Source organism: Giraffa tippelskirchi, chromosome 13 (assembly GCF_054371585.1).
Source record: "Giraffa tippelskirchi isolate mGirTip1 chromosome 13, T2T-mGirTip1v1.2.pri, whole genome shotgun sequence".
Taxonomy (NCBI): domain Eukaryota; kingdom Metazoa; phylum Chordata; class Mammalia; order Artiodactyla; family Giraffidae; genus Giraffa; species Giraffa tippelskirchi.
Window position 1 is genome coordinate 52,654,918 of NC_137287.1, and position 24,445 is coordinate 52,679,362.

Below are 24,445 nucleotides of genomic sequence, written 5' to 3' on the forward strand. Positions count from 1 at the left end.
TGTAACTCACAACAAAATAATGGTAATGTTAGATTTTATACGCATTATGACTCATCTAACAGAAAAATATGACTTTATTAAAGAAAACACTATTAGAGGTCAGATCATACAAGAGCAAACATTCTTACATAACAAAAGACATTAAGCCACAGTGCACCTAATTATTGTACATGGTATGCAATACAACTAAATTCAGTAACACCCAAAATATCCAAATAGCCTCTTGAGATTCCTCAAAGAAATTTGACCTGCATTTGAATCTCTTTAAATGACAGCAAACTATATCCATCAGAGAACCTCTAATTTTTCCTGTTAACCTTGACTTTAACAACAAAACAAAGAAATATAAACATTGCTAAAAGATAGATCACTTACCATAAATGCCTGTTGAGATACAGGGAAATGCCTGTGAATAAACCACAAAAAACAGAATAAATTTTAAATACCCGGCTCTCCCCAAACCCAACAACATCTATTTCAACATCTGTTTTGCTTGATAATGGGATGCCCTCTACTTACATACTCTGAGCTCTGAACTCCACTCAGGTGAAGTAGGAGACATTGTGGAAATGGTATATTTGATTAAATTGTCTTTACTAGCAATTATTCCAGCTCACAAGAGCCAAGGGTCAAATTACCAGGAATCTTGGGAACCAATTGTTAAACATAGTTACAAGAAATTATATCACATAAGCCTACAATGAACTAAGTTGTATCTAAAAGAAATAATCATTCGTCATCAAGTCCTAATTATTTGCCACATTTTACTATTGCCTTTGCTATTGAGATGACCACGTCTATTATATGTGTCTTGTGGAAATACAGTATACCAGTATGGTATGCTACTGGGCATTCTGTCCCAGCTCTGTATTAAGTGACATCATGTTGGTGGCATAAAATCTGAAAATACCAATCAACATTCATCTGTGTCAACTGAAACCACAGGTTGGCTATGGAAATAAAATTTTGATAAAATTTAACAAAAGGATTCTGTAAGAATCAATTGGATATACAGAATTTCTAATAAAGGGTATTGTATATTCTATTCTATTCAAGAAAGAACATTTAGAACCTTATATGAACAACTGACTGTTTCAAAATTGGGAAAGGAGTATGGCAAGGCTGTATACTATCATCCTGTTCATTTAACTTATATGCAGAGTACATCATATGAAATGCAGGGCTGGATGAATCACAGCTGGAATCAAGATTGCCAGGAGAAATACCAACAGCCTCAGATAAGCAGAGACATCACTTTGCCAACAAAGGTTCCTATAGCTATGGTTTTTCCAATAGTTATGTATGGATGTGAGAGTGGGACCATAGGAAGGCTGAGTTCCTAAGAATTGAAGCTTTTGAACTGTGGTGCTGGAGAAGACTCTTGAGAGCTCCTTGGACTGGAGGTAGATCAAACCAGTCAATGCTAAAGGAAATCAACCCTGAATATTCACAGGATGGACTGATGCTGAAGCTGAAGCTCCGATACTTTGACCACCTGACATAAAGAGCTAACTCATTGGAAAAGACCCTGATGATGGGAAAGATTGAAGGCAGGAGGAAAAGAGGGCAGCAGAGGATGAGATTGTTAGATGGCATCACTGACTCAACGGACATGAACTTGAGTGAACTCTGGCAGGTAGTGAAGGACAGGGAAGCTTGGCGGGCTGCAGCTCATGCGGTTGCAAACAGTGGGTCACAGTTTAGCAACTGAACAACATATTCTATTCTTATATTTAAGTTGTGTGCTATATATTCTTTGCATCAGTAAAACTTAAAAATAAACTTATAGAAGTAACATATTAAATTTTTGGACTTCCCAGGTGGCACTAGTGGTAAGGAACCTGCCTGCCAATGCAGGAGACGTAAGCGCCTAGGGAGGAGGAAGATCCCCTGGAGGAGAGCATGGCAACCCACTTCAGTATTCTTGCTTGGAGAATCCCCATGGACAGAGGAGCCTGGCGGGCTGCAGTCAGTAAGATCACAGAGTCGGACATGACGAAAGCGACTTAGCATGGACACTAATTTTTTAAACATTTGCTGGCAAACCACTGATTATACCAGACACTGTGGATTGAATGCTTGTGTCCACCTAAATGTAGAAGCTGAAACTCTAACGTGATGGTATTTGGAGGTGGAACCTTTGGGAGTTAATTATGTCATGACAGTTGAGCCTCCATGATGGGATTAGAATTCTTAAGAGGAAAAGAACAAGCACGCTCTGCTCTCTACAAAGTGAAGATACAATGAGAAGATGGCCATCTGCAAACTAGGAAGTGCCCCTGCACCAAACACCAGATCTGCTGGCATCTTGATCTTTGACTTTTTAGCCGTGAGAAATGAATGCCTGCAGTTTAAGCCATTTAACAGTTTGTTATAGCAGCCCAATAAAAGACCCTGTATTTTACTTAGTGATATTTAGAGTTTGATTAAAAGAGTTAATGAATAAATGTAAATAGAGTGAAGTCAAAATCGAGCTTTCTAACAACAGAAGGGGATCTGAGAATGGTGATGTCCTCCTGCCAATGTACGTATATGTAAATCTAATTGAGTTGCTATCATCTTTGTATATTCCCAGGAAAAATGCAGATGATAACATTTACCATATAGAAGTATGCTGCAGGAATTCATGACAGGATTGTTTAAAAAAGGACTGATGTTGCACTAGAAATTCAAAAAACTGCAGCTGCTGTTGACTGTAATAACTAATATGATGAGCGAGCTCAATCATAATGAAATGTTTAAGCCTTTTTTATTTATGTCTTTGGGTTAAATGTGTATTGCATTTTATTTTCCTTAACATTTTAAAAGAATGTATATTTATTCCCTTTACTTGGATCTTCCATTTAAAGTCACAATTTACATGATTTGTTTTGGACAGAGTAATATTAATAATTGACTCTGTTGAGCTTAGTTATAGGTCTGTGAGACATTTTTCCTGTCATGTCACTAGTAAATGCTACTAGTTTCTAATGAAAAAAAGGGCAGTTTCTGGGATGGAGTAGAAGCTATTTTTAAAATGAATTGAATTAATTATTTGATTCCTTGCATTCTTGAGGTGCCAGTAAATCTGAAGGATTTTCTTGAACCACTCAATCCATCCAGTAACCCACAACCATGAAAAGATAGTATGGAGCAAATTCTCCTGAAAATATTGTAGTTTTTTTTTACAGGCATTCACCAAGATTCTCCATAGGCAGGTAAATCAACTGCATGCTTACTATAAGTAATTTGTTGCTTATAGTAAGGACTTGATATTCAGGAATGGCCTGCTTAGAAGTATAAATTAGAGAGGATTTAGAGTCATCCCTATCACTTGTGCCATGCCTACTCATGTTTCATTGTGCTTTTAAATGCGGTGAAGAGAGGTGAGTTTATAGCTGATGCCCCAGGAATTCCATGGAAACAAACTGAACACATAAACATTATCCATTTTGTGCTTCAGGTAGACAAAGGGAAAAGTTTGAGAACTGTTGCATCAAGCCATCAAGCAGAAACTACTAGCTACTAGAATGGTTTCCACAAGCCAGTCTGCTTGAAATCCTACCTGGACACCCTTTCTATTCAAGATGTTGGGGAGTTTAGTTAACTGCTTGGAGCATCTGTTTCCTCATCAGTAGATGGAAACTCAAAGTTCTCCTGAGGGGTTTGTGGGAGGATGAGGAGGAATGAGGCCCACAAAGCATTGTGTCTGACAGGGGCACTATCTCAGCTAATGCTGACTCTTCTGTTGGCCACTGCAATGAACACCAGGCTCTGCTTTAAGCTGGGAATCTATTGCCCTAGGGGCTTCCCTGGGGGCTCAGATGGTAAAGAATCAGCCTGCAATACAAGAGACCCAGGTTCAATCCCTGGATTGGAAAGATCCCTGGAGAAGAGAAAGGTTACCCACTCCAGTATTCTTGCCTGGAGAATCCCATGGACAGAGGAGCCTGGAGGGCTCCATAGCGTCCACAGTCCATAGGGTCGCAAAGAGTCAGACACGACTGAAATGACTGAGCATGGAAACAGGGACTGTTGTCCTAGCGCCGGGCTTCCTGATCTTGGCACTGTTGATATTTGGGACCAGACAGTGCTTTGTTGCTAGGGGCTGCCTCGAGCATGGCGAGATGCATAGCAGCTTCCCTCTGCTCTCTAGCCGCTTCCTAGGAGCAGGCTCCCAGTCTTGACAATCAAAAACATTTCCAGGCATTGTCGCATTTCTGCAGGGGGTGAAATCACCTCTGGCTGAGGACTACTGCCCTAGAATCTAGCACCTAGACCCCAGCAGGGCTGTCTGCAGACAGTCTTCAACTGTCACCCTTTTCAGGGATGGTCTCGGGCGCAGAGACCCTCCTCACTGGGGCCATGTCTTGGCCCATAGTCATTGCAGAGTATAAAGGCCTTGGCTCATCTTGGCTCGAGTCAGCGCAGCACTGAAGGACCCTGCAGCACCACAGCCATCGCCAAGCCACACGGCAGCTCACCCCTTCCTCCCTGCTCCCTCTTGTTCCCCCCTCCCCCGTCTTCTTCAGGGGCTGATCCCCAGGCACAGCTCAGTAAATGTCCTGCACCCTGAACTCTGTCTCAGAGTCAGCCTCTGGGGGAACTGATCTGAGTTCACTCCCTTCTGCTTCCCTCTTATGCCCAGTATTGCCAGTCATTCTCCCATCAGATGCAGCAGAAGAGAGAGCACACCAGACAACTAATGGCAACTTTCATTTGCCTCAGCTCCCAGCTCTATCTCAGAATCAATCATGCGACTTAATAATTGAATCTAAATGTACCAACTGTCTTGTCTGTTTTAACAAGGACAAATAGCTTCATCCAAAAATGACATTGTCGCCTTCAAAGTGAAGGCACACAGTTGTGTAATGGAGGATGGCTTTGATAATATTATTGTATTAATTCAAACACAAAAGCGATCATAAAGCAGAGATGGGATTGCAATATCAGGGAAAAACTCATTGTATGTAAAGCAACTTTGCATACAATTCATCCATATAAACTTCCTAACTGATCACTTTTTATCATGAGAAAAAGAGAGGAACAGAGAAAGAAAAGAGTGAGCAAAGGGAGCTCAACTAAGGGGTTTCACAGCACGTTTCTTCTTTGCCATACTAAATTTCTGATGGGGCCACCAGAAGTGAACAACATGAGATTTCTTTATTTCAAAGTTATATTTAATATAACCACCTCCCACAAAAATCCTCTCCTGTGGAAGAATGATAGATTGCATTATATCAAAACCCAGGCAGTTTAGCCTGGTTTATTTTAAAGTGCATGTAATTCTGCAGTCACCTGTAGAACTTGGGGAATTGACATTAACAGCCCACTTTGTAAGGCTCCAGACTTCCCTTCCAGCAGGCAAGCCCCAGGAGCAAGAATGTCTCCATGCTAATCACAGCCGAACCTATAGCCACCGGAAACTTCAGAGCACTTGACTGCCAGCCAGTATTTTTTTCTTTTTCCCAAATCAGCATGTACTTCCCTCTTGTGGGAAAAAATATTCATTTGACTTGGAGAGTGATAGAGGATTTTTCTTTTGTAAAATTACAGATTTCCATCTGGAAAATACTTTCTTAGCCCAGTGTGTTGGTTTCAAGTACATTTGTAGAAACACTGAAATCCTCAAGGCTGTAGACTATGCTTCCCATCCTCTTGAATGCCTGTTTCCACTTCTCCCATTTCTGTCTCAATAACTTGAAGGCAAAGAAACAAATACCCCTCAATCTTTGTTTTGACCCTAACAGTGCCTCAAACCCAATGCAGTGAGCCCTTAGCCAGTATTATAACCATCACGTGCTTTCCCTTGATCCTTGATTCATACGAAGTGGGAATTTCTTCCTCTCCTCCTTATCCAAGGTCACTACCATCTACCGCCTGCTTATACAGCAACCTTGTCATCTAAGTAGGTCTGACTCCACCCTCAGTTCCATAGGAAGGTGATGACTGAAACAGGTTAAGTAGCACACACCTCCTTTAGTCACAAGGATGGAGAGATGGGGAGTTGTGGCATCACTGAGCTGATGGTGTAAATTAACTGTAAAGTGCTCTCAACCTCTGGAATCTTTCAGTTGCTTAGTCAACACTTTCCTCATCGCTTAGTCAGTTTTAGTTAGGTACTTCATTATTTGCAAGCAAAAGCATGCTACCTAATACACCTTTCATTTAAATGTTTGTGATTATATATCACTGTTCACTGAATTGAGGAAGCTGTCAACTGTAAGAAACACCATTATGTTGTACTTTGTGTGCTACTAAACCAGAAGAAGCTCTGTAACAGTGAAAATACACTTTCCTACCACTTAGGATTTTTATTCTATACCTATTGAAATTACTATTTTGGATTTATTTAAATTCTTTCTTACGTCGTAACTTGCTCTACAGCATAGATAAAAAGAAAAACTGGTTACAATTTCCTCAAACTTCCTCATGTGAAGAGTCCAGTACTTCTGAATGACTTTCCAAAACAGAATTCTAGATATGAGCTTCCCATAGTTTTATCCTTGTGCTCTCAAAATGATAGTGACGCAGGCCATCACAAGTGCTCCACTGCTGACTCAAGACTTTCCTTCCAGGCCTATGACACCCTCTCTGAAACTTTGGAAGCTGGCTCCTTTTTTGTTGCTAAGAAAGATTTTCAGACAACATCAAAGACACATACCTCCTTAAATGGCCCCTAACTGGTTGGGCAGCTGAAGGTCAAGGCTGTCCAGTCAATGCCTTGGGGAAGACAACAAGCATAGGCATGTACAGCAACAAGACCTTACTGTAACTAGGCTTGACTGTAAACAGCCTGGGCTATAAGAGGCATCCTACCTTCAAAGAAGTTAGAATATGAGAAAATGTGCATCAGTGAAACTTAGGGCACCGCTCTTTGTCTTTAGATGTCTTGTTATCAGTCTAGTAGGTTGTACCAAAATCCTCTTATTCCCAGGATGAAGCATACTTGGGTATTTCTCAAACTGTGATATACCTCACTCTAGGAGTATGCAAGATATTTTGGTATACAGCAAACAGTCATTGTCCATTCCAGTGTAATATCAATATATTATTTTTATATGCTGCATTAGAGAGCCAAGAGTATAGCCCCTCAGGGCCTCAGTTTCTCTAATTATGAAAGGAGCAGAGTTGGACTAGATGGATCAGTTCAGTGATTACATTCTGTAATACTATGAACCAGCTTCTTATGCCTCCCTAAAGCTCAGGATAAAGGTCCTGAAGAGCCAGGCAATTTTACAGCATCCTGAATTCCTCATAGTGTTTAAACATGGGAGGTGGTTAACATGGCAACAACAGCTGTCCTTCTTGAATTACAGCAGTCTGCTTCTTATCTGTGGTTTTGCTTTTCTCAGTTTCAGTGACCCCTGGTCAACTGCAGTCTGAAATTATTAAACGGAAAATTCCTGAAGTAAACAACGCACAAATTTTAAATTGTGCCCCATTCTGAGTAGCATGGTGAAATCTAGCGCCACCTCACTCCGTTCTGCCTGGGGCGCAAATCCTTCATGTATCCTACCTGCCGGTCACTTAGTAACCACCTGTTATCAGCGAGGCTGTCGCAGTATTGCTGTATCGCAGTGCTTGTGTTCAAGTAACCCTTCCTTCTCTTAATGGTGGCCCCAAAGCCCAAAGGAGGAGGAAATGGCAACCCACTCCACTGTTCTTGCCTGGAAAATCCCATGGACGGAGGAGCCTGGTGGGCTGCCCTCTATGGGGTCGCACAGAGTCGGACACGACTGAAGTGACTTAGCAGCAGCAGCAAAGCCCAAAAGCAGTGGTGCTGCTTTTAGATATGCCAAATAGAGGCAGTGCTTTCCTTAGGTGAAAAGTGAAAACTCTCAACTCAATAAAGAAAGACAAAAAACAAAACAAAACATGTGCTGAGGTTGCTAAGATTAGGGTAAGAATGAATCTTCTGTCGAAAAATTGTGAAGAAAGTAAATCCGTGCTACTTTTGCCGTCACACCTCAAGCTGCGAAAGTTACAGCCATGGTGTGTGATAAGTGCTTAGAGAACACGGAATAGGCATCAGATTTGTACAATAAGACATGTTGAGAAAGAGAGAGACTGTATTCAAATAAATTTTATTAGAGCATATTGTTACAGTTGTTCTATTTTATTATTAGTTATTATTGTTAATCTCTTGTGTGTTTGTGCGTGTGTGTATGTGGGGGGCTGGCTCAGTCGCTCAGTCCTGCCCGACTCTTTAGGACTCCATGGATTGCAGCCCTCCAGGATACTGGAGTGGGTTGCCATTTCCTACTCCAGGGGATTTTCCAGACACAGGGCTCCAACCTGCAACTCCCGTGTCTCCTGCACTGGGAGGTGGATTCTTTGCCACTGAGCCATCTGGGAAGCCCTGTTAATCTCTTACTGTACCTAATTTATCAACTAAACTTAATCATAGGTATGTATGTCAAGAAAAAAATACAGTATATATAGGGTTGAGTACTATCCATAGTTTTGGCATCCACTGGGGGGTCTCAGAATGTATGTCCCACAGATAAAGGGGATCACTGTGCTCCAGTGTGCTAAGCATGGGCTAAAAACTCTATGTAGAGAATCTGATTCATTCTCACGAACAATTCTGTGATAAAGAACCTATCACTCTCTTTTCATAAACATGGAGGAGAGAAAGCTAAGAAAGTGAGCTCCCTCAGGGTCACAGAAATTTATTTTGTATAAGATAGCTATTTTATGTAAGGCATAACTGATCATTTACCCTTCATACTTGTTAACTACACAAAGAATTTATAAATAATTCTCAAAAGGCTTAAACAAGACAGGCACGGGGAGACACAGTGGGAATCTTCTTCTACAACCACAGCTCTTTCTTCCTCAGATTCAACTAGAAAACCCTCTCCTCGGATCATCACAGACAATAGCACGGTGACCATCACACCACTCCATTTATTTAGATTTTGAAGCCTGAGATTGTGTCTCTTTCCTGATCTCAAACCCTTAGTCCCTTCAAATCACGTTTTAATAAAATGTGAAGTCACGTTTTATGTGGCCTTCAATTTCCCCAAGATCTGGCTCCTGGCTTCCTCTCTGCCCTCTTTTCCTCCCGCTTGTCCTTGTGCTCACAGAGTTCCAGCCACACTGGTCTCCTTTTGTTCTTCAAACACAGAAAGCACGATCCTGCTTCAGGGCTTTGGACTAGCCATCTCCTGTCTGGTACGCTTCTTTGTGAGTTACTGATCAGATACCACCTCCTCAGTGAGGCTCCTTCCGGCTTCAAGCTAAATTCCTCTCTCTTCCCTTAGGCTGCTGGGTCTCCATGACTCTTCTACCACCTGACAGACAGGTGTTTGCTTGTTCATTGCCTCCTCAACCTTGGTCTCCCCAGTGGCAGGCAGAATCTAGGTAGATCTTTGTCTTCCTTATGATTGCATCAATTACAGCTAGAATGAGGCCTGGCCTTCAATAAATATCTTTTGAGTGGATGAATGAATGAATAATTGAGTTATATGGCCACACAAACATAGATTTTTTTTTTTTTCCTACAGAAATTGGAGCGTATGTTGTGTTTTATCTTCTGAGACTATCTTTTTTCATGTCCTAGATGTTGGAGATCTTTCACTGTCAGTGTACAGTGATATAATGTCTACATAACATTCTAGGCATGTTTACACTATGTTTACTTAACATGATAAACATGTAGGTTGTTTGTAAATATTGTTATAATAACCCTTCCATAAGCATTCTTGACCAAGCCTTTATGTAGCTAACATTCTGACAGGATATATTCCTAGAAATAACATTAATTTGTTTAAATGAGCAAATTGATCTAAATGAAAAAGTTTAAAATTTTGAAAATGCAGTCCTTCCATGATTCTCCTCACATACCTAAAGCCACAAATGCCCAAGTCACTTGCTTAAAATACGTAGTATTTGAATATCTCTTATGCATACTTTCCCATGTACTCTAAATCATCTCTAGATTACTTATAATATCTAATACAATGTAAGTGTGATGTAAATAGTTATAAATACAATGTAAATGATATGTAAATATTTGCCATTACATGGCAAAATGAGGTTTCACTTTTTGGAAATTTCTGGAATTTTTAAAAATATATTTTTGATCTGTAGTAGGTTGAATCTGCAAATAGGAAAGTAGATAGCTACAGAGTGCTGATTGTACTGACAAACTGCTCCCCCTAAAATATTTTTTCAGTGTAAAATCTCTTCAACAGTAAAGACAATAATTCTACTCCCCCTTATCCCCATCACATGGGTGAATAGAGCAACAGAATGCTGTCTCTGTAACAAATTACTGGAAAATGCAAACATTATCAGGGCATTCCCTTCCCTAAATAACCTGAAGGCCAAGGTCATTTAAAGGAGCCTGTGAATGAGATCAGATGGAAATGGCCAGGGTTGAAGCATGTGGCATAGGCTCACCAGGCACCGTAATTATAAGCAATAACTTTGTTTTTGTTTTCTTCATTATACCTTGAAAATAGCTGTCATAAAGTCATTTATTGCCAGCTGCTTTCGTGTTTATAACTACAACTCCATGCAATATAAAACAAACTATTACACAGCCATGAATAGGAGCAGTCCTCTTCTAAACTTTATATTTTCCAGGAAGACAGATGGGTTACTTCCACCATGAATTTATATGGATGCAAAATGTCAGAACCAGCAAAGGGAAAAAAAAACTGCCTTTTGCCTGAGCTTGCTTGAGTGACTGGTAGGAATGTTTTACTAGAAACTATATGTATGTGAAAATGAGAACAAGTCCCCATAAACCCACTGAACCCAAAAGAATGTGCATTCTGTTCCCAAATGTCTACATCTGTAAACTCCTTTTACACAGAAGCAAAGGGAAGAAAAAAAGGTTAAAACAAAAACAGGAAAAAACAAACAAAATTCCTTTTCATGTTAATAGCAAATCAGTGGTGCAATATGGAAACTCCTACCGAAACAAAATATTCCTAAAATGATGCTTTTTTTTCCATAAACTTGACCACCTCTAATTTTGAAAGTATCTGCCCCCATGTCTTTCTCATAATTAAATATATGTACCGGGCTCATTCTGCACCCCTGGCACCGAGAGGAGGGGGGTATAAGGGGATGGCCTTAGGTGCCCTTTTCTTGGGTGGAGCTGGGGAAGCTGAGATTGCTGACCATCACCTCAGATCCCCCGAGAAGTAAATTACCCACCTGAGACTGAAAGGCCCACAGCCATTGTGAGGCCAGACTGTTTCTGCACAGACGGGCCTTCCTGGCTGAGGAAGGGGCCAGGATGACAAGGAAATCCCCTGTGCACAGAGTGCTGAGGGAGCAGCGCACTGCGGCAAAGAGCCTGGGGCTGTAGGCAGAGCTTTGGAGGGCTTAGGGTCCCCAGAGCTTCCCTTAGCATGCTGGGAGGGACACCACAATCCTTTACCATCTGCGCCCCTGCCAGAGGCAGGCACCCCTATGCAGCCACGACTATCATGGGGATGCCCCCTGGGCAGTCAGGCCCGCCTTGCCCGGGCACTCAGAGCACAAGGAGCTCGGAATCAGGCACCTCCAGGGCAGCCCCTAAGTGATATCTGATCAGTGGGGTGTGGAGGTGTCCCACTCCTGCATCCTTGCCCTGGAGGGGACAAAGCAGAGGTGTTCAGTCTTGGCAAGAAGAAGAATAAAAAGCAGGTGAATTCTTTAAAAAAGCAAGAAGAAAGAGCATTCTCAAGACCACGAGTAACAAGAACAACAGAGACCTGGCTCAAAACCAAGGAGGAGCTTCCAGGGGTGTACAAAAGGAAGGGATTCAGGGATGCAGCGGTGCAGGGGTGCAGGGATGAGGCTGTGGTCCTGGGACTTTCTGTCTTCCATGCTGAGGGCAAGGCTCTATAAAGAATGTGCACAGTATAAATAGTAGATAAACGCAAGTAGGAGTTATCATCCACTCATGTGAAAGGGAAAGTGTTAGTCACGTCTGACTCTCTGTGACTCCATGGATGGTGGCCTGCCAGGCTCCTCTGTCCATGGGATTCTCCAGGCAAGAATACTGGAGTGGGTTGCCGTGCCCTCCTTCAGGGGATCTTCCCAACCCAGGGATCGAACCTGGGTCTCTCACATTGCAGGCAGACTCTTTACCATCTGAGCCACCAGGGAAGCCCAGGTACTCAGGGGTTGAAGTCAGTCCTTGACGTCCTTAATGATAAGTTGTATCTCCACATCTTCCTTAAGAATAAAGTTGAAGATCTGACTTCCAAAGGAAACATTTAAGAAAATCTATTAACAGCAAACAACCACAAAAAAGAAACATAGATGACCTCATCGAGGAGCAGCCCCAAAGCCTTGACACACTGGGGTGGTGAGGTGATATTTTCTAACAGTCTGTGCATGGATTGGGCACAATGGATATAGTAACTCAACCACTTCTAAGCCAAACCCATGTCTCCACTCTTCTTCCAAGACTCCCTAATGATCTGCTAACAAAACACAGCCGTGAGAAGGGAGGGAGATAAAAATACAGTCAACAATATTCCATGAAACACCATGGAAAGAAAAGGATGGCAGGGTGTCCAGCAGCTTCAACCATCAGGTTCTCCTCTGTGACTTAAGCAAAGAGACGGGAATAAAGACACCGTCTAATAAATGCTAAATCTTCGTGGATGTTTTCACATGGCCTTTGCTGCCTCTCAAAAGAAGCCTGAGAGGAGGCATCATTATTATTATCCCCAGAGAGAGTGAGGACACTCCCCAAAGTTATACCATGGCTAAGAGGAAAAGCTCAGACAGCTCTGATCTTCTGGCTGAAAATTCTAAGCACTTTCCACTGCAGAATAGAGTCGATGAGGTCAGTGGAGAAGGAGGAGGCGAAGACAGAAGAATCCACCTTAAGCATCCCTGGTCCTTGAGGAAAAACTGGTTAGAGACGAGAATTCTTTTTCCACATCAACAGAGGATGAAAACCCTCCCAGGCACTAGCTACCAGATCTCAACAGTATTAAATCTGCCATCACACCGAAGATTAGTGTCACGGTGTCACTGAAGATTAGGACACTTTGAGAACCACTGTGTTATTTTATTCTATTCCGACCACTACACCAGATGAGTGTAGTCCAGGCTGCACCCATCTCGTGTCCAGCAGACTTCTTCCCTGAGATGTCCTGAGGTCCTTTTGTGTGCATCCATCACAGACTGTATCATTAGAGAGGGAGCAGATTGCTAGATTATCAACACATATGCAGGTTTTCTGCCTGCAGAATTGTTTGAAACCTCTGTTCCATCTCTTAAAATGTCAGCATGTTGTCTTCACAGATTGGGCAATTCCACTTCAGCCCCTCTACAATTTCATGGTGTGAACTTGAAAACACTACAAAGAAAAAGAGATGGGTTTCCACATGAATAGAGGCACCTTCAAAGTCAATTCTATGTGCAAACACCTGACTCCCTTTCATATGTATGAGAGTTAGGTGAAATTCTCTTGACAGTTGCTTGGGGCCTAACCTACAGTGGGTTTGTAAAGAATAAGGACTTTAAATAAAATGAGTTATGATTATGCAGCTTGAGTCAATATGTAAAGGTAATACATTCTTCTTTCCTTAGTCACAAAGGAAGACATTAATCAAGCCTAATGCACACTTTATATTTAACAAGGGAATTAATTAGGGGATAATGACTAAGAAAGAGGTGTCTACAGAACACACGCTATAGGAATGACTAAAGAAAAAGAAAGCAAGAAAGGAAAAGAAAAAAGGAAATTGACTGTAGTCATATTTCCCAAATTTAGCAATTGATAGTCATGGCCTGAAAATGACTGTGCTTTTTGGACCATCAATAACAGTGAAGACTTTTATCAACTAGAGTCTATTATGGAAATGAGCAAAAATAACAGGACAAGGAGCAGCCAGTCTGCAGGGAGATGTCTAACAACTTAGGCCCCAGGAGGTGAGTTATTTGTAGACATTTCCTGTGATCACTGCATTAATCCAACCAGAATTATCTGAGAACAACAAGGAAGGAAGCAGGCACCTAGCCTTTCATTGTACACATGAAGGATCAGTGTTGGCTCCTGTACTAGGAGATGAGCAAACCAAGTTTTGCAGAATGTGACACACCTGTGATTCACTAAAAAATAGTCAAGACTAAATTCTGTTCTACCCTCAGGGAGTTAAATAGCGTAGGCATTGGGTCATCATTACTGTTACAGAGGCAATGAGGAGGTCATACGTGATGGATGGATTGATGCATGGATGGATGGAAGGGCTGAGGGTGGCAGATGGAAGGACAGATAGATAAAAGGACAGAGGGAATCATTTTGGATGTAGAGGTGGATACTCTCAAGCTGCCACTAGCTCTAGTAGACTTTGACTTCACCAAAAGTTTAATCTAACAAAATGAATGACTTAATTTTTAACCACAATGTTATAAACACATCTTTCCTAAGGATAAACAAAATAAAAACCATCCATAACAGGTTGTAACCCTGTCTCAGATAAAACATATTGCTGCCAAGAGTTATGTTCCTTTCAAGTGTGTGAAAGAATTTCTTCTCACCACTTTTCCTCTCCCATCGTGTTACTGATTTTTTTTTTTTTAGGGGGGTGTTGAAAGTGGAATGCATCCTCAACATGGAAAATGATAGTTTCATCAGTAACAGATGTCACTTGATATAACTGAGGAATCTTTTTGAGGACATAGCACAAAGCCAAAGATTCTGTAGTAGGGATTTATTTCTCTCGAGTTACAAAAGCTGTCCAAGGTTCCTCTACTCCATGAAAAGCAGTAGTTTCACAACCAACATTTCACCATGTGATCTCTAGCACATAGCTAATTGAGGAAACTAAAATGATACCTTTTTGGCACACATCACACTCCCGGCATTCAGTGTTCCTGTTAGAAGCACAGATATCTCACAGGTGTACTGTTCCTGGTAGTGATCTGTTCCCAGTAGCCCATACATTGCTCCTGTCTCCACTATCATTGATAGGCTTGCCCAGGCTCCATATGAAATTCTCCCGGGATGAAGAGTTCACCGGTTCAGAAAGTACATGGACCAGTGATTCTCAAATGTCAACATATGTGTATCCACTCACAAGAGCGTCTTGCTGAAATGAAAATTTGGATGCAGTCGATCTGGGGCAGGCTGAGATTTGCATTTCTAACAGCCTCCCAGGTGATGCTAATATGGCTGGCCTGGTCACAAGTAACAACACCATAGTACCCCTTCAAGTCCTACTTTTCAAGGTAACATTGCGTGAGTTGAAACCTGAGGAAAACTGGGAGGAAATCACTGGTTCCACTTAATACGGGTGTACCTGAAATGGCAGATCTTCCAAAGCTACACAGAAGGCAGCAATAAAACAGGGAGAGGCCAGATGATGAAGCCCATGCTCTTCCCCAACACCTTGTAATTTTCCCACAAAACTGCTCTCTTCAAACACCCAACTCCTTTCATTCTGTTAAACACACTTGTCCTTCTGCTCACATGAATAGAATGTAACCATCAGAGCTTCCATTATTTCTGGGTGGGACTATTTTGTTGTTGTTTGTTTGCTTATTTACTTCTATCTGTCCATGTCACTACTATATTTTAAACCCACAGTCAAAGCATTACAGTTTGGACTAGGATAATCCTCACACATCAGTGCGTAGACACACCCCTAGAAGGACCTTTTATTAAAATGCAGATTCTGATTCAGCAGATCCGGGTTGAGATCTTAGCTTCTGCATTTTAACAGCTCCAAGTTGATACCTATGCTGCTGATCTTGGGATTATACACTGACGGGCAAGCATTCAGACCATTACTCACTGGACTTTCATACTCTGACCCCTCCTCTCATTTTGACACCTAAACCAGTAAAACTCATTATGCTGCAAACAACAGGCAACTTAACTCCAAGTAGCACTCAAAATGGAAAAAAAAACAAACAAACAAGCAAACTTTTATAATTTAAAATTTTCAGTGATATGTGTAGCTTCACAGGTTAAGTCTTGATCCAGCCTCTCAATGATATCTCCAATTACTATAGTAAGTGACTGCTTGATTTAGGCTAATTTGCTGGTGTGAATCACATGTGTGTACACATGTAGTAGTTGTGAACATCAGCTACGTGATGAAGAGGAAGTCACTTAGTTCATGAGGTGCTTTTTTTTTTCTGCTAAGACAGAAGTTAAGGGGTCCCTTCTTGTCAAAATTGCAAGTGGACATTTTCTTGGGTTGAGAAGAATGCCTTGTGGAAAGACATCTGAGACTGTTTCTGCTCTAAAGACTTATGATTTAGTGATATGAAAAATTTTCAAGAACTTGGTCAAAATTAGAAAGCATAGATTATTAAGGACTAAAAAAAAATGCATGAACATATGAATTCTTTTACTATTAGACTGAATATAAAATTATATTTTTTTATAATTAAAAGAAGTTCCACCTGAACTCATTCCCTGAACTCTCAACCCAATATTTACTTCTCCTCCACAGTCACAGGTAAAGGTTCTCCCTTGCACCATGTCCTCCTCTTTTGCTATCTCTACCTCCATTCTTTCCTGGTTTTGATTTGGTACAGTGAAGCTATCCTTAATGAGGCACCCTGGGCCACTCGCATAGGACTGAAGCTCCTAATCAATAGCTTCAGAAAAGTTAGGAAAGAGAAGGAAAGATAAGACATTTCTTTCCTTAGCTATGGTGAATTTCCCTTAGTTGGTCACTCTAGTCTTTCCATTCAGAATTCTAAAGTTGTCTGGAATCTTGACCCTCATTTTCATTCTTTTTTTTTTTTTTTTTTTTAATGTGGAGCAACACTTCCAAAAAAAAAAAGTTTTATATTCCTGAAGAAATGTCATGACATTTTACATTCTGCAGTGAATGCACAAGCTCAAAAGATTATGCTGATGTGATGGTGACACTGCTATCACTTTCAGGAACTGATATATAGAAGAAAAATGCAAATATGCTCACTAAATGGAATCAAGGAAAGGTGCTTGTTTATAATTATAGATCTTAATTCTATTTTCTCCTCTTGAATGACAATATACAGTCTTTTCTAGTTACTTATGGTAAGGAATATTTTTGGAAAATTATTAGGAATGCAGATGTGAACTTCTTTCGGTATATTTTATTAGGGAGATTTTTAAGTCTGTAATGACTAGCCTGATATTTTATGAGCTTTCCTAAATGGGTCATTTGTCCAGATAAGAAATTTAGTTATAGAATGAACATAGAGTTATATTTGGATCTTAATTACACAGGCCAGAACCACTCGCAAAGTCATTAGACATAATAATTTCTAAGCTTCTTAGAAGAATGGACTGATCAGGAGTGATCTCACTGAGCCATTTTCTGGTTTTAAGAGGCCTGGAATTCTACTCTCAGATTTCTCAATAATTTAAATGGTGTAGTGTCTGTGCTAAGATCTCAAAGAGCTGTCAGTTTACACGAGGAAAACAGAGTCTGGGTCTACAGAGGCCCCACAATTTCAGAAAATCGATGCAGGTATCTGGATAAATCAATCAAATGGAAATCATCTTAGAAAAAGGTTGTTGTTTTTTTTTTTTAAACTTCACTGTGCTGATGCTTTGTTTACTTTGATGTTTTAGTTACTACATTATAACTTAATGACAAAACATGGCATGGTCAAGAGGCAATATATAAAGGGTATTCAGTTCAGTTCAGTCGCTCAGTCGTGTCCGACTCTTTGCAACCCCATGAATTGCAGCACGCCAGGCCTCCCTGTCCATCACCAACTCCCGGAGTCCACCCAAACCCATGTCCATCGAGTCGGTGATGCCATCCAACCATCTCATCCTCTGTCATCCCCTTCTCCTCCTGCCCCCAATCCTACCCAGCATTAGGGTCTTTTCCAATGAGTCAGCTCTTCACATGAGGTGGCCAAAGTATTGGAGTTTCAGCTTCAACATCAGTCCTTCCAATGAACACCCAGGATTGATCTCTTTTAGGATGGATTGATTGGATCTCCTTGCAGTCCAAGGGACTCTCAAGAGTCTTCTCCAACACCACAGTTCAAAAGCATCAATTCTGCGGCGCTCAGCTTTCTTCACCGTCCAACTCTCACATCCATACATGATCACTGGAAAAACCTTGGCCTTGACTAGATGGACTTTTGTTGGCAAAGTAATGTCTCTGCTTTTAAATATGCTATCTAGGTTGGCCATAACCTTCCTTCCAAGGAGTAAGCATCTTTTAATTTCATGGCTGCAATCACCATCAGCAGTGATTTTGGAGCCCCCCAAAATAAAGTCTGACACTGTTTCCACTGTTTCCTCATCTATTTCCCATGAAGTGATGGGACCAGATGCCATGATCTTAGTTTTCTGAACGTTGAGCTTTAAGCCAACTTTTTCACTCTCCTCTTTCACTTTCATCAAGAGGCTCTTTAGTTCTTCTTCACTCTCCGCCATAAGGGTGGTGTCATCCGCATATCTGAGGTTATTGATATTTCTCCCGGCAATCTTGATTCCAGCTTGTGTTTCTTCCAGCCCAGCGTTTCTCATGATGTACTCTGCATATAAGTTAAATAAGCAGGGTGACAATATACAGCCTTGACGTACTCCTTTTCCTATTTGGAACCAGTCTGTTGTTCCATGTCCAGTTCTAACTGTTGCTTCCTGACCTGCATACAGGTTTCTCAAGAGACAGGTCAGATGGTCTGGTATTCCCATCTCTTTCAGAATTTTCCACAGTTTATTGTGATCCACACAGTCAAAGGCTTTGGCATAATCAATAAAGCAGAAAAAGATGTTTTTCTGGAACTCTCTTGCTTTTTCAATGATCCAGCAGATATTGGCAATTTGATCTCTGGTTCCTCTGCCTTTTCTAAAACCATCTTGAACATCTGAAAGTTCACGGTTCATGTATTGCTGAAGCCTGGCTTGGAGAATTTTGAGCATTACTTTACTAGCGTGTGAGATGAGTGCAATTGTGTGGTAGTTTGAGTATTGCCTTTGGCATTGCCTTTCTTTGGGATTGGAACGAAAACTGACCTTTTCCAGTCCTGTGGCCACTGCTGAGTTTTCCAAATTTGCTGGCATATTGAGTGCAGCACTTTCACAGCATCATCTTTCAGGATTTGAAACAGCTCAACTGGAATTCCATCACCTCTACTAGCTTTGTTCGTAGTGATGCTTTCTAAGGCCCACTTGACTTCACATTCCAGGATGTCTGGCTCTAGGTGAGTGATCACACCATCGTGATTATCTGGGTCATGAAGATCTTTTTTGTACAGTTCTTCTGTGTATTCTTGCCACCTCTTCTTAATATCTTCTGCTTCTGTTAGGTCCATACCATTTCTGTCCTTTATCAAGCGTATCTTTGCATGAAATGTTCCTTTGGTATCTCTAATTTTCTTGAAGAGATCTCTAGTCTTTCCCAATCTGTTGTTTTCCTCTATTTCTTTGCACAGATCACTGAGGAAGGCTTTCTTATCTCTCCTTGCTATTCTCTGGAACTCTGCATTCAGATGGGAATATCTTTCCTTTTCTCCTTTGCTTTTCGCTTCTCTTCTCTTCCCAGCTATCTGTAAGGCCTCCTCCGACAGCCATTTTGCTTTTTTGCATTTCTTTTCCATGGGGATTTTCTTGATCCCTGTCTCCTGTACAATGTCACGAACCTCTGTCCATAGTTCATCAGGCACTCTGTCTATCTAACTCTAATACAGTGGGTTGAATTTTCTTTCCTTCTTGATCTTTTCTCTCCTTATTTCAGTTTGTTTATAGTGCAAGTGCAGAACTAAATCCCCTCAAACTTGTTTAACCTCTTTTCACAGGTCATCAACTGTCTCATTAACACAAATAAAATTATAGGCTGTTTTGAAGCTCCAACTGGTAGCAACCACTAATATTATTTACAGCTCTTTTTCCAACGGCAGTTGTGCCCTGGGGAACACAATGAGAAACTAATTTCCGTTGATTCAGCATCTGAATTTTTCAGGCGTTCTTTGTCACCCACTTGACAGCCAGCATTTGGAACAACGGAGGAGGCAGGGAGGAGAGTGTTCGGAGGTACTGAGAACCTCCATGCAGCCACAGGTGCACCAAGAGGCACAAGAATACCCACAGTGGCAACCAGCATAGACATCTCCAACTGCACTACCATCACGCTGTGTAGCACCCAGGATTAACCCCTCTGGACCCATCCTCCTGCACACTAGGATTCCATTTCAGTGAGGAGTAGATGGGCTTTATTGGTTGGAAAATGAAAGATGAGCTTGTATGGATAAACACTGATGTTTCGCATTAGGCCATATTTTTCTCATAGCTCCATATGGAGTCAAAAACTCAACTGTAGTCAAAGCATAAACTCATAACAGTTTTTAGACAGAACGTGAAACACTAGCTAAGTAATTTGCAGACAGTTCTAATACCAACTTATTAGGCTAAATGTCATTGTGAAGTTAGAGGAAGTTGTGTTTTTCTATAATATCTATTCAAAGCCATGTGATCCTCATATTATCCTACACTTTCAAGAAAATTTAATAAATCATCTGTAGCAGGATGTAGTTTTTAAAAATTTGCCTAAGAAGAGAGATGAGATAGGAGATGTGAAACAGGATTTTCAAAATTTTAATTTTTTTCATTAACAGACAAAATCAATTCTGGCAAATTTTTAAAGTAAGCCAGTTAAAAAAGTAGAAGCAGCAATACTATTTGTGAAGATTATTAAGATTCTCTTTACTGAAAATTCAGACTAACAACTATGGGAAATTTCAAATTCTTGAAATATTTTTCCAAGAAAAGTGAATCGTGATTTCTAAAGAGTTTCTGTTTTGGAATATTGTCCAGGTTGAAATTTGGTTTTAAATATCTTTCTGTGTGTGTGTGTGTGTGTGTGTGTGTGTGTGTGTGTGTGTGTGTGTGCGTGCACGTGCACGCATGGGCACATGCACACATCCTTATGTAAGTATACAGCCTGGAGGCAGTTAGTTCATATGAAGTATCCTAATCAGATATTCAACCTCCACAGATGGCTCCATCAACCATTTCAACTATCAGTATTGAAGCAAAGAGGGTTAGTTAACAATCAAAGGAGATATTAGAAATAATTCTTTATTGGTAAAACGAGAGGCATTCAACATATGTAGTTGGCCAGAGAAGTTGTAAAGGTACCATCACCTTTGCATGAGAGATGCATGAGCATCGTGCAAGTTCAATCACCTAAAAGCTTGGGAGCCAAGCCAATATCCACAGCTCTGTCCAATGTTACAATCACAATGAGTGGACGAGTCCATGGCCTGATCCGCCTTCAGCACTGGTTGCTCAGATGATATTTATCTGCAAGGGATTTGTTGGATGCCTGCAGGTGGAGGGGTGTCACTCAGCTTAGGGTAAGACTAGATGACCATTTTTGTGACTGCATGCTAATGGATGTTTGTATGTGTAACAGAATTCACCCTGAGATGTACTTGTACTGTAACACAGAGTTTGATATAGATATGAGTTATCAGTAGAAAATGTTCCTTTCTTTCTATTTTTCACCCCTACCAGAGGCCAGTGGGCTTCCCAGGTGGCACTAGTGGTAAAGAACCTGCTTGGCAGTGCAGGATACGCAGGTTGGATCCCTGGGTCAGGAAGATTCTCTGGAGAAGGGCATGGCAACTCACTCCAGTATTGTTGCCTAGAGAATCCCATGCACAGAGGAGCCTGTCAGGCTACTGTCCATAGGGTCGCAAAGACTCGGACACAATTGAAGCGACTTAGCATGCGTGTACACTAGAGGCCAGTAATATTTGACAAATGGATTTAGCGATTACTAGTGGAGCTAAAGGTTGTGGGCAGAAACACGGAAACAAAGGTGGAGCAGATGCTGGAGGTACTGACTCGGGAACAGGCAAGAGGTGGCTGCTGCTGCTGCTGCTAAGTCACTTCAGTCGTGTCCGACTCTGTGCGACCCCATAGATGGCAGCCCACCAGGCTCCACAGTCCCTGGGATTCTCCAGGCAAGAATACTGGAGTGGGAGTGGGTTGCCATTTCCTTCTCCAGTGCATGAAAGGGAAAAGTGAAAGTGAAGTCGCTCAGTCGTATCCGACTCTTAGTGACCCCATGGACTGTAGCCTACCAGGCTCCTCCATCCATGGGATTTTCCAGGCAAGAGTACTGGAGTGGGATGCCATTGCCTTCTCCGAAGAGGTGGCTAGGGTTCCCCAAATACACCCAAGGAAGGAAACTTAACGTAGGGGACACATGATTTTTTCCTTTTCAATCAAGTTACAAAATATACTATCAGCTCAAAAATTAATGCTACCATACAGTATATTTCTCCTTGTCAAGATCCATTTAATAGCAGTAAGAACCGGCAAGCTAGAGAAACTCAACAGTTCTTTTCTAGTTTGGATGACATTTTTTTGTTTCATTACATTTATTCACATCTTTTGGCTAAGAATTTTCTTTTGCTTACAAGTGTCATTACTATTTCCCAATTATTTTTTATTAACCTGTTTTCAATCTTTCAGAGAAATTAAAAGGAAAGAAGATTGAATTTTTTTAAAAGAAAAGAGTCAGAGCAAAAGAGGGGAACAGACCCAGACAGAGACAGAAAATCATGGGGGCCAGATATTAACAGTCAATTTAATATCCCAAGTTCTGAGGTTGCACTCCCGTTTATTTCCTAAGCTCAACTAGTTATCACTATATATAATTTGGCTGGTAGAAAATTACACTGATGCTGTACCCATGGCTCCTTAAAGGTCCCTGTTCCTTGCACACCATTGCCTTGTCATCGCAGGCCACTGAGACTCTCTGGCCAGGATGGATGAAGAAAGGAAGGTGACAGGAATCAGGTGGGGCAATTCTGAGACGTTCTATGTACTCCATGCAATCTGTCAGGGGGTCTCATGGGCTTGAGTCCTCATTGTCCATAACAGTAACCTGTTCGATAATGCACCTGCATTGGCTTCCTGCCACTTCCATTATTATCCCCCAGTCTCCTAGCATTACCTGCAGAATTAACTGCACATCCTCAACTACTCACCATGTGTGCTTCTGGGGAAACCCAGACTCAAACATGTGTTAATAGGCATGTGCACTCTTCTCAGTGCCCACATTAAGCAGCCAATTTGAACAAGTCATCTTTCTTCTCCCAGAGACATGAACGAATAGCCCTTTTCCTTTATTGCTATTTCTGCATTCTATTGCCACACCCTAGTTCTGCTGCTTGGAAGAATTAGACTGCAGCCTTGTGACTCCTGGAACTGCATATAATCACTATTCAAATGGGGAAAAATGAATTGCAAAATTAAAGGCTTCCCCACAATTTGATATACAGAAAACAAAGGCAAGGAAGTACACAAGTGAAAATTTAGGGAAGCTTGATGCTTATCATGGTCCAGTAAGTCCCCTAAATACAAATGAGTTCCATTTCAAGAGAGCATTTGTAAGTCTCATTTGTTTGTAAGTCCAAGAAAGACAGCCTAGGTACCCAGCTAATACAATTGGCTATAGAGTACTATACTGTAATTGGTTTACAATACTTTCCACAAAAAAAAAAAAAAAATACATAAAAAACAAACACAAGAAGTAAACATTTTAAATGTTATAGTACAATACCTTGAAAAGTACAGTATTTTCATGCCACACACACACATAAAGTAACTTACATGACTGTAAATGCAGACACATGTTCACATCTTTGAAAGTTTGCAACTTGAAGGTTTGTATAGGGGACTTACTGTAATTAATCAGGAAAATGACGTATGCATATCATGTATCATTTGATCCTGAATAGAGGTTATATTAGGCTTCCCAGGTGGCACTAGTGGCAAAGAACCCACCTGCCAATGCAGGAGGGATGTAAGAGACGTGGGTTCTACCCCTGGGTTGGGAAGATCCCCTGGGGGAGGGCAGGCGATCCACTCCAGTATTCTTGCCTGGAGAATCCCATGGACAAAGAAGCCTGGCAGGCTACAGTCCATGGAGTCACAAAGAGAAGGACACAACTGAGGCAACTTAGCACACAGAGAGGTTATATTATTTCAAAAAGGCTCAAAGACTGTCCATGTGTACAGAGTTATCTATGTCCCCAACCAGAACTGGCTTCCATGGAAGCTTTAAAATAATAATAATAAATTGATTTTGTTGTAGCTTTATCAGTTGTAAATAAGAAAATTTAGAGAAGAAATGAGGCTAAGTGTATTAATATTGGGACAGCTGGCAAGCAAAGATGTTAGAAATAATTCATTATTGGCGAAAATTAGTGGTGTTCAAGATATGTAGTTCAAATTGAAGAAATAAAGATTAGCTGACTGGCTGATCTGATGGCAAGTATTCACTGTGAGACAAAAGAGACTTCCCTAAAGCAGAACAGATAAAATGACACCATTTTCACAAACCAGCTTGCTTCATCTTTTAAGAGATTCTCTCTAGATTTCCTTTGCCAGACATACTCAAAGATAAACAGAAACATGAGTCTCAGACAAATATTTACAAGTTGCAGCACCACAGGGCTCTCTCTTCCCTGTAATGTTTTGTGTATTTATACGGAGGCACGCTTGCAGCAGCTGAAAGATGTC

The 24,445-nt window shown here is 41.1% G+C and overlaps 1 protein-coding gene across 2 annotated transcripts in view; it reads right to left on the bottom strand.

The window, feature by feature from the left end:
- MACROD2 (mono-ADP ribosylhydrolase 2) overlaps positions 1-24,445 on the bottom strand; it is a 2,278,672-nt gene that overhangs the window by 722,099 nt on the left and 1,532,128 nt on the right. For both annotated transcript variants that reach the window (XM_081556519.1, XM_081556518.1), the window contains exon 7: positions 376-406. In XM_081556519.1, the coding sequence (XP_081412645.1) occupies positions 376-406 (31 nt within the window). The remainder of the gene's footprint in view (positions 1-375; positions 407-24,445) is intronic.